The 11269-nt window shown below is 47.2% G+C and overlaps 1 protein-coding gene across 1 annotated transcript; it reads left to right on the forward strand.

Moving 5' to 3' along the window:
• Positions 1–911: 911 nt before the first annotated feature.
• Positions 912–2317, forward strand: LOC125532535 (bax inhibitor 1-like). Its single transcript, XM_087534845.1, has 4 exons — positions 912–1022; positions 1243–1253; positions 1624–1870; positions 1958–2317. Exons 1-4 carry the CDS (start codon positions 912–914, stop codon positions 2231–2233), a joined length of 645 nt encoding a protein of 214 aa, XP_087390971.1. The 3' UTR covers positions 2234–2317.
• The last annotated feature ends 8952 nt before the right edge of the window (positions 2318–11269 follow it).

Genomic DNA, 11269 nt, shown 5'->3' on the forward strand with positions numbered 1-11269 from the left:
GACGGCTGTCCGTACAGGAGCAGTTGGAGCCATCCTCACCCTCACGGTAATTATGGTCGGCCGTCCTCCTGGACTCCGCCGGAGCCGTCGCCACCCCGTCCCTCTCCGAGACCTGAGCGTCAGCGTCGAGGCCGCCGGAAGCAGAGACAAGCGCGGAATCGCCGCCACCATCGCCCGGGACGGCTGTCCGTACAGGAGCCGTTGGAGCCATCCTCACCCTCGTCTCCTTTCACAGCGTGTGTTTCGGTTGAAGCAAGAAAAAGGTCATCGCTCTCAGCGTCGTCGTCGGCTGCAGAAGCCCGACAAAAGAAAGCTTGGAGTAGTAGCAGGGGTGGCCCGTGCGGCAGCGGGGGTGAGGGCGTGCAAAACTGTGGTTCTGGTGGGGAGGTGGAAATAGAGGAGGGGGAGAGGTCAAGCTTGAGGGTGCCGTGTCCATGGCTGAAAGGCTCGCCCGCAGCGCGCGAGATTGGCGAGGAGAAGCCATGGAGATGCGAAAAAGGAGACGGGTTGAGGACGAAGACAGCCGGGACAGGATAAGGTGGGCCTACAGGGGGACGAGCGCGCTGGGCCGCAGGATCGCTCCTTTGTCAAACGCTTCGCGCACGACCTGCGCAACGGTTCAGCCGGTGTGCCGTGTATAAACATTACCCTTTAGTTATTGCCCATCTAAGTGACTCCATCAAACTAGAAAGAAAAAGAAAAAAGACTAACGAAAATGGCTGCACGAATCTTCACGTAAAATCATTGGCATAGGACTTAGATGTGCAATACTTATGGCACATCTAAATGTGCTTTAGCAAAACTGCTTCTTTATATATCTCTTTACCCCCTCGTGTAAATGGTAGTACCAGATCAATCATCAAATCAAAATCAATAAAGTACCAGATCAAGGACGGTAGTCGGCACGGACGATGGACGCCTTCTACTCGACCTCATCAGCAGCGGCGGCGGCCGATTGGTGTTACGACTCACTCAACAAGTTCCGCCAGATCTCCCCCGCCCTGCGGTCGCACCTCAAGCTCGTACGCGCCCCTCCTCCTCCTCCTCCTCTCTCTCTCTCTCTCTCTCTGTCTGTCTCTCTCCCTCTCTCCCTCTCTCTCTCTTCAACGAGGATTTATTGTCTTTAGGGTTTCACATACGGGATGCGACGGCGTTGATTTACGCGATTGCAATTTGGTCTCTGCCGCCGGCTGGTTTCGCTCGCGTGCATGGGAAACATTGTCTTGTTTTCATTGACGCCAGTCTATGAGGAGGTTTGTCGAGCTTTCTTCTCCTGACCTTGATAAATTGTTTCCGGTGGAATTTTTCTCAGCTTAAAGGAATTATGAAGGAATTTTGGCAGTTTAGTTTCCGGTGGATTTTTCCCCCTTTAGAGGTGTTCGGAGCAAAGGAAATTAAGCAGGGTAACAGTTCTTAGGAAAGAAATCTGAAATAAAACGCCTGCTCATTTTTTGCTTATGCCCCAACCCCAATGTCTTGCACATAACAAATAGTTTAGGAGTAAACACTGTGGTAATTTGTTTTTGCTGCTGTCTCAACTGTCTTGCACGTAATGATTGTTTGCCAATTGGGCTTGACTTTAGTTTGTTGCTTTTCATTGCTCTAATTTATGTTGGCTGACAGGGCTGCCATAATATGGCTGTTGCTCTGCGCAACCAGCATCCTTGTGACAGGGTTTGTTGGAATTGCCATCGCATTAGGGTGCTTCTCTTGCGTCACCAGCATTGCCAAGCGCAATGTCACCAGCATTGCCAATCGCAGTGAGTACATGTTCCTCCGTGTACTTCTCTCCTCTGACCTGTCGATCCTGCTCTGGCTGCAGTTGGCCACATCCATCTTTGGCCTCTTGACTGGCAGCTTCATGGTTGAGGTAGGATACATACTGTGAAGCCGCCACCCAATATACATTATCCATCTTGGCTGAATGAACATGATACAAATGCTTCCGTACCTGCAGGTCTATGCTGGCATCTTGATCTTCGTGGGATACATGGTGTACGACATGCATCAGATCGTTGAGAGGGCACACCGCGGTGACATGGACTACATCGGACACGCGCTCACCCTCTTCACCGACATCACCGCCGTCCTTGACCGGATCTTTATCATCATGGTGAGAATGGTGATATGTTCCGCTCCAACTCAAGAACGCAGGCGACAAGTCCGAGGAAAAGAAGAGGAAGAGGACCACGTTGCAGCCCAACAAAGCATGCATGCCGGCAAGGTGTTGTGATTTTTCTACACATACTTCTAATGAGTTGTTTTTTTTTAGAAATGGAGGCATGCCTCCGGCCTCTGTATCATAATGATGCATGCAGCCATCTTATTAAAAATCCACAAAGTATTGTCATAAAAGTCTTACAGCTCGCAAGCGGAGCATAACAAAGTGGAAAAAAAAGAAAAATTACATGCTATCAAAGGCAACCGATACGGTAATAAGAAGGATAAGCTCCCTAGACTCCTATCATGTTATGCGAGCGCCATCCGAACCGGTTGAATATAACCTGAGCTACCATCTCCCATTGGTTGCATCCAGTAACCAAAGACTTCCTGGAGTCCATAGAAGTGAGTAAGGACCACGTATGGATCCAAGCTGTAGCTCTGGAGATGACCTACAAGAAAGTTAAAGTGTGTTGTTTGTTAAAAATCATATCACTCCTGCAATTCCATATAGCCCATAATAGCGCACATATTCCAATCCGGATACGAGCCGCAATAATCTGTTCAACCCCAGCTAACCACGTCCCAAACAATGACGCAATATCGACTGGAGGATTAATATTGAAAGCTATATGAATCGATCTCCAAAGTAGCTTGGCAAGTGGGCATTCAAGAAATAAGTGTTGTATTGTTTCATCATGATCACAAAAACAGTACCGCGAACTTCCTACCCATCGCCTTTTAATTAAGTTGTCCTTTGTGAGTATTACTTGCTTGTGAACAAACCACATAAAGATTTTAATACGCAAAGGAACCTTAACTTTCCAGATGTGCAATGACCTTGAAAGTGGGCCAGAATTAATCAAATCCGTATAGAATGAGTTCATCGTAAACATCCCATTCATAGTTAACTTCCATTGTGATGCATCCTGCTGGTCGGAGAGTTGAACTTCTATCAATCTCCGAACCAAATGCATCCAGACAGTCCATCTCGCATCAACTAACACCCGTCTGAACTGGATGTTCAAGGGAATAGTTTGAAGAACTGTGCCTACGTAATCCTCCTTACGTTGCACAATATTATAGAGGGTAGGATATTGGACAGCCAGTGGCATCTCTCCTAACCACGCATCCTCCCAAAATCTTGTTGACATCCCATTACCCATCAAGAATTTGACCCTACGAAAGAACAAGTCCTTCATTCTCATAAGTACCTTCCAGAATGGCAAGTCAGTTGGTCTCATGGTAACCTGAGCTAGTGTTTTCGAGTGTAAATACTTATTGCGCAGGATTTGTGACCACATACTCTCCGGCTCTGTCTGTAGCCTGTATAACCATTTGCTCATAAGACATTTATTCTTAATTTCTAAGTTCTCAATACCGAGACCGCCTTGGTCCATAGGTCGGCAAAGGATATCCCATCGCGCGAGATGGTATTTCCTCATGGTCTCATCAGACTGCCAGAAGAACGGAGATTTAAAGAAATCAAGTCGCTTCTGAACCCCTTTTGGAATCTCAAAGAACAAAAGTAGAAACATTGTCATACTAGTCAGAACTGAGTTAATCAAGACTAGCCGACCTCCATACGACATAAGCTTGCCCTTCCAGCAGCTAAGTTTTTTTTTCAATTCGTTCTTCAATACACTTGCATTCTTTATTGGATAGCTTACGGTGATGGATCGGAATACCCAAGTAACTGAATAGTAAAGCACCTAATTCACATCCGAACAATTGTCTGTAAGTGTGTTCCTCGTCTTTGGCCTTCCCAAAGCAGAACAACTCGCTCTTATGAAAATTAATTTTTAAGTGTAACACCCACAATGCGGCTATAGCTCCCATGTGTCGGGGCACGACTTAGAGGCATAGCCGCATGGTAGGCTTGTCGCAAGAGGGGTAATCTTCACACATCCCATGTACTGAATAACAAAGGGATAAAGAGTTGGCTTACAATCGCCACTTCACACAATACATAAATAATCCATACATCATCCAAAGTACAATCAAAGGTTCAACTACGGAACCAAAATAAAGGAAGACAACCCCAAATGCTAGATCCTCGATCTTCCCAACTGGGCTCCACTACTGATCATCCGGAAAAGAAACATAGTAATGGCCCGAGTCCTCGTCGAACCCCCACTTGAGTTCGGTATCGTCACCTGCACTGGTATCCTCGGCACCTGCAACTGTTTTGGAAGTATCCATAAGTCACGAGGACTCAGCAATCTCACACCCGTGAGATCAAGACTATTTGAGCCTATGGGTAGGAGAAGGTAGTGAGGTGGAGCTGCAGCAAGCACTAAGCATATATGGTGGCTAACATATGCAAATGAGAGCGAGAAGAGAAGCAACACAACGGTTGAGAAGCTAGAAGTGATCAAGAAGTGATCCTAAAACTACTTACGTTCAAGCATAACACAAGACCGTGTTCACTTCCCGAACTCCGCCGAGAAGAGACCATCACGGTTACACACGCGGTTGATTCATTTTAATTAAATTAAGTGTCAAGTTCTCTACAACCGGATATTAACAAATTCCCATCTGCCACATAACCGCGGGCACGACTCTCGAAAGTTTATACCCTACAGGGGTGTCCCAACTTAGCCCATCACAAGCTCTCACGGTCAACGAAGGATATTCCTTCTCCCGGAAAGACCCGATCAGTCTCGGAATCCCGGTTACAAGACATTTCGACAATGGTAAAATAAGACCAGCAAGACCACCCGACTGTGCCGACAAATCCCGATAGGAGCTGCACATATCTCGTTCTTAGGGCACACTGGATAAGCTAAGCGTACAGGTAGCAACATAACCCAAGTTGCCAAGGGACGGTCCCGCACGGTGCTCTTGTTTTGGACCAACACTCAGAGGAGCACTGGCCCGGGGGTTTAAAATAAAGATGACCCTCGGGCTCGCGGAAACCCAAGGGATAAGGCTTAGGTGGCAAATGTTAAAACCAAGGTTGGGCCTTGCTGGAGGACTTTTATTCAAAGCAAACTGTCAAGGGGTTCCCATAACACCCAACCGCGTAAGGAACGCAAAATCAAGGAACATAACACCGGTATGACGAAAACTAAGGCAACAAGAGTGGAACAAAACACCAGGCAAAAGGCCGAGCCTTCCACCCTTTACCAAGTATATAGGTGCATTAAAGTAAATAAGATATAATAATGATATCCCATCAATCCATGTTCCAACATGGAACAAACTTTAACTTCACCTGCAACTAGCAACGCTATAAGAGGGGCTGAGCAAAAGCGGTAACATAGCCAAACAACGGTTTGCTAGGAAGGTGGGTTAGAGGCTTGACATGGCAATATGGGAGGCATGATAAAGCAAGTGGTAGGTAGCGCGACATAGCGATAGAACGAACAACTATCAAGCAAAGATAAAAGTGATTTCGAGGGTATGGTTATCTTGCCTGCAAAGTTCTCAGAGTTGTCGAAAGCTTGATCCTCGTTAGCGTACTCAACAGGTTCCTCGTTCACGTACTCGTCTCCCGTCTCTACCCAAAGCAAGAACACAAGCAAAGGACCAACAATCAATCATGGTACAATGCACAAGCAACATGATGCAATACATGGCATGATATGCAAGATATGATATGCAATGCATATGCGTGCTCCGGAAGGGAAAGAATGAACAAGGCATCAACTTGGCAAACCAAGTATGCCGCTGGAAAGATGAGATGATTTCGGTTGAAATCGATATAAAGATGAGATGGTCTCATCATGAGCGGCATCAAACCCAGATTAGTGCGGTCCCTCAAGGAATCTAACACGCACTGGGTAGAGGAGCTCGACTCCGTACTCTGGGGGTTGCGGACCACGCCGAATCGCACCACCGGATACACACCATTTTTTATGGTATACGGCGCAGAGGCAGTCTTGCCCTGCGACATAATTCATGACTCACCTCGAGTGCGCATGTACGAAGAAAGGGAAGCCGAGCTCGATCGGCAGGACAGTTTGGACGCCTTAGAGGAGGAGCGCGACGTGGCAAAAGCCCGTTCCGCATTCTATCAACAGCAGGCTCGAAGATATCAAAGCAAAGAAGTGCGGGCCAAAAACTACAACATTGGCAAATTAGTTCTACGCCTGCCGGACAAGAAAAAGGACAAGCTGAAGCCCAAGTGGGAAGGTCCCTTCATAATCGACCAAGTCCTGACTGGTGGAGCATACCGCCTGCGAGATGCGTCGGATAACCGACTCGAGCCGAACCCATGGAACGCAGCCCGTCTCCAAAGATTCTATGCCTAGCGCCGGACTCTGTGTTTGTCTCCTTCCTCTGTCCATTTTTTACATTTTCTGTCTTACATTTCTCTCCATCCCCTCTTTTCTTTTATAGCCCTTAAAGGCTCCTCAAGTGACGTGCTACTTGCGCTCATTGAACCTGGGGCTTCTTTAACAGAAGCTTATTTACCCGGGCTTCACGCCCACCACCTGTGTCAAACTTCCGCATATACCTTTTCTTCACCATTATATGCATCGATATGACTTAAGTTTTGGCCAATCTGGGTTGCCTGGCTCCTGTGCTTACCCCTACGTTCCCGATTGTTCGGCTAGGTGGTAAAGGGAGCACCTCTGTGATTGTTACTGCCGGATCAGCCGGATGTGTACCTCAGACTGGGTGAAGCCGAAAGCTAGCATTCTTAAGGGAATATTCGGTCGGTGAACTAAAAGATGACCTTTTTTTTACTTATTTATATATATGCCCCCAGATGATTTTCCTGCGTTTGCAGTCCGGACATGCACTTTAGGGCATGCCTCCCAGAGAAAGGAACCCCTAACGGAACTATTCTCTCTGGAAGATGTTTCTTACTAACCATGTAATATAACATAACTAGTTGGGCACTTGTATGATAAAGCACTAATGACCCCTATGCCTTGTCTCCATGCATACCCCGGTTCTTACATAACCGGTAGGGTATTCGGACACACTCGGGACCGTCAGGTCCTGAGGTTGAAGCGAAAAGGTCGGCAACGACAAACGATCTACAATCCGGCTAGAAGGCATTACACATGTCAATTAAAAATTACATAGTCACTCTGACTGATTGTATTCCTCTTCAATACCATCTAATAGGCTGTCTAACTTACAGTCCTGCTAGGAATACTTTGCGGCCAATTCTACTTGGCCGTACACTAAGCTTACAGGGATCTCCTTCCCGTCAGGCCCCACAGGTCCGACCTCGGCCATGTGGTCTGGGTCAGACTTCGTGTACCGCGTCTTCACCATGGCCCAGGCCTCCGTAGCGCCTTGTCGGCAGGCCGATATCTTCCACAATCGGAAGCGCCGCCGAGCTCCCTTAAGCTTCTCCGAAAGCTCTCCAAGGCCCTCGGGCATGGAGTGGGAAGGCCATAAGGCTTGGGCAACGCCTCGCATCGCCTGCCGAACTCGCTCGTACAGTTGCGAGAGCTCAGGAAGAAGGTCACCCGTAGAACCGGGCATCTCCTCTGCAGGACGACCCGTTAGCATACCTACAGACATTACTCTGTTAGTCGACTTCCTCGCCGAACTCTTTTCTTTCAAAGATTCGCTTAAGCACTTACTAAATATGCCGCGTCGAAGCCGCTGATTCTCCTTAGTGGAGTCCGACAGCTGGCCACGAACATCTTTAAGTTCAACGTCCAGCTTGGTGTTGGCGTCCTGAAGATCATTCTTCTCCCGCCTCACCCTTGTTAGCATACTCTCACTGGCCTTTAGCCGGCGTAAGAGTTGTTGCCTCTCCAGATCCAGTTCGGCGCCATCTGCAATATGATTTGTCAGATTTACACCCACGCCGCACTTCGCAAGATACTAATCTTTCGAAGTGTATATTACCAGAGGGGGTCTCTTTGGGCTCCCCTGCCGCGGCTAGTGCGGCCTCCAGTTGGGCTTTGCACTCTTCCAGCTCCTGGGACAGTACAATATTCTTCTCTGTAAGAACCTGCATAACAAATAATCCTTAAATCAGTTACTCTAACTGTTTCAAGTCTCGGGGGCTACTGGTATATATATATATAATTACCAAAATTTTCTTAGCCATATGTCTTTTACATATTGCTCCATGGCTCTGGCTAGACCATTTTGAGCGGCACGGAGGTACGCATCTCCCGAATTAAAGGCATCTAATGCCTCTTGGGAGAAACAAGCGTCGCGAAGAATTGTCTGGCGACGCCTGTGGTTCATGGCACTCTCCACCTCAGAGTTGGTGGCAGACAACCTGTGAAGGAAATATGCCCTAGAGGCAATAATAAAGTTATTATTTATTTCCTTATATCATGATAAATGTTTATTATTCATGCTAGAATTGTATTAAACGGAAACATAATACATGTGTGAATACATAGACAAACAGAGTGTCACTAGTATGCCTCTACTTGACTAGCTCGTTAATCAAAGATGGTTATGTTTCCTAACCATGAACAAGGAGTTGTTATTTGATTAACGGGATCACATCATTGGGTGAATGATCTGATTGACATGACCCATTCCATTAGCTTAGCACCCGATCATTTAGTATGTTGCTATTGCTTTCTTCATGACTTATACATGTTCCTATGACTATGAGATTATGCAACTCCCGTTTGCCGGAGGAACACTTTGTGTGCTACCAAACGTCACAACATAAATGGGTGATTATAAAGGTGCTCTACAGGTGTCTCCAAAGGTACATGTTGGGTTGGCGTATTTCGAGATTAGGATTTGTCACTCTGATTGTCGGAGAGGTATCTCTGGGCCCTCTCGGTAATGCACATCACATAAGCCTTGCAAGCATTGCAACTAATGAGTTAGTTGCGAGTTGATGTATTACGGAACGAGTAAAGAGACTTGCCGGTAACTAGATTGAACTAGGTATTGAGATACCGACGACCGAATCTCGGGCAAGTAACATACCGATGACAAAGGGAACAACGTATGTTGTTATGCGGTCTGACCGATAAAGATCTTCGTAGAATATGTAGGAGCCAATATGAGCATCCAGGTTCCGCTATTGGTTATTGACCGGAGACGTGTCTCGGTCATGTCTACATTGTTCTCGAACCCGTAGGGTCCGCACGCTTAAGGTTTCGATGACAGTTATATTATGAGTTCATGAGTTTTGATGTGCCGAAGATAGTTCGGAGTCCCGGATGTGATCACGGACATGACGAGGAGTCTCGAAATGGTCGAGACATAAAGATTGATATATTGGACGGCTATATTCGGACACCGAAAGTGTTCCGGGTGGTTTCGGAGAAAACCGGAGAGCCGGAGGGTTACCGGAACCCCCCGGGAGAAGTAATGGGCCATATGGGCCTTAGTGGAGACAGAGAGGGGCAGCCAAAGGTGGGACGCGCGCCTCCTCCCCCCTGGTCCGAATTGGACTAGGAGAGGGGGGGGGGGCGCCCCCTTTCCCTCTCCCTCCCCACTTCCTTCCCCCTCCTAGTAGGAGTCCTACTCCTACTAGGAGGAGGTCCTAGTAGGAGTCCTACTCCTACTAGGAGGAGGACTCCTCCTTGGCGCGCCTATAGGGCCGGCCGGCCTCCTCCCCTTGCTCCTTCATATACGGAGGCAGGGGGCACCCCTAGACACATAAGTTGATCCACGTGATCATATTCTTAGCCGTGTGCGGTGCCCCCTTCCACCATAGTCCTCGATAATATTGTAGCGGTGCTTAGGCGAAGCCCTGCGACGGTAGTACATCAAGATCGTCACCACGCCATCGTGCTGATGGAACTCTTCCCCGACACTTTGCTGGATCGGAGTCCGGGGATCGTCATCGAGCTGAACGTGTGCTAGAACTCGGAGGTGCCGTAGTTTCGGTGCTTGATCGGTTGGGCCGTGGAGACGTACGACTACATCAACCAAACGCTTCCGTTGTCGATCTACAAGGGTACGTAGATCACACTCTCCCCTCTCGTTGCTATGCATCACCATGATCTTGCGTGTGCGTAGGAATTTTTTTGAAATTACTACGTTCCCCGACAGTGGCATCCGAGCCTAGGTTTTATATGTTGATGTTATATGCACGAGTAGAACACAAGTGAGTTGTGGGCGATATAAGTCATACTGCTTACCAGCATGTCATACTTTGGTTCGGCGGTATTGTTGGACGAAGCGGCCTGGACCGACATTACGCGTACGCTTACGCGAGACCGTAGGTTAAAACAGCACCAACTTGACAAACTATCGTTGTGGTTTTGATGCGTAGGTAAGATTGGTTCTTGCTTAAGCCCGTAGCAGCCACGTAAAACTTGCAACAACAAAATAGAGGACGTCAAACTTGTTTTTGCAGGGCATGTTGTGATGTGATATGGTCAAGACATGATGCTAAAATTTTATTGTATGAGATGATCATATTTTGTAACCAAGTTATCGGCAACTGGCAGGAGCCATATGGTTGTCGCTTTATTGTATGCAATGCAATTGCGCTGTAATGCTTTACTTTATCACTAAGAGGTAGCGATAGTCGTGGAAGCATAAGATTGGCGAGACGACAACGATGCTACGATGGTGATCAAGGTGTCGCGCCGGTGACGATGGTGATCACGACGGTGCTTCGAAGATGGAGATCATAAGCACAAGATGATGATGGCCATATCATATCACTTATATTGATTGCATGTGATGTTTATCTTTTATGCATCTTATCTTGCTTTGATTGACGGTAGCATTTTAAGATGATCTCTCACTAATTATCAAGAAGTGTTCTCCCTGAGTATGCACCGTTGCGAAAGTTCTTCATGCTGAGACACCACGTGATGATCGGGTGTGATAGGCTCTACGTTCAAATACAACGGGTGCAAAACAGTTGCACACGCGGAATACTCAGGTTATACTTGACGAGCCAAGCATATACAGATATGGCCTCGGAACACGGAGACCGAAAGGTCGAGCGTGAATCATATAGTAGATATGATCAACATAGTGATGTTCACCAATGAAACTACTCCATCTCAAGTGATGATCGGACATGGTTTAGTTGATTTGGATCACATAATCACTTAGAGGATTAGAGGGATGTCTATCTAAGTGGGAGTTCTTTAGTAATATGATTAATTGAACCTAAATTTATCATGAACTTAGTACCTGATAGTATCTTGCTTGTTTATGTTTGATTGTAGATAGATGGCCCGTGCTGTTGTTC

Source organism: Triticum urartu, chromosome 1A, assembly GCF_056163025.1.
Source record: "Triticum urartu cultivar PI428250 chromosome 1A, HENAU_Tu73, whole genome shotgun sequence".
Taxonomy (NCBI): domain Eukaryota; kingdom Viridiplantae; phylum Streptophyta; class Magnoliopsida; order Poales; family Poaceae; genus Triticum; species Triticum urartu.

Bases quoted from the DNA above. Each gene is read 5' to 3' on its own strand.
- LOC125532535 (XM_087534845.1), top strand. From the start codon at position 912: ATGGACGCCTTCTACTCGACCTCATCAGCAGCGGCGGCGGCCGATTGG. The intron at 1,871-1,957 runs GTAGGATACATA...CCGTACCTGCAG, and splicing joins CTGGCAGCTTCATGGTTGAG to GTCTATGCTGGCATCTTGAT.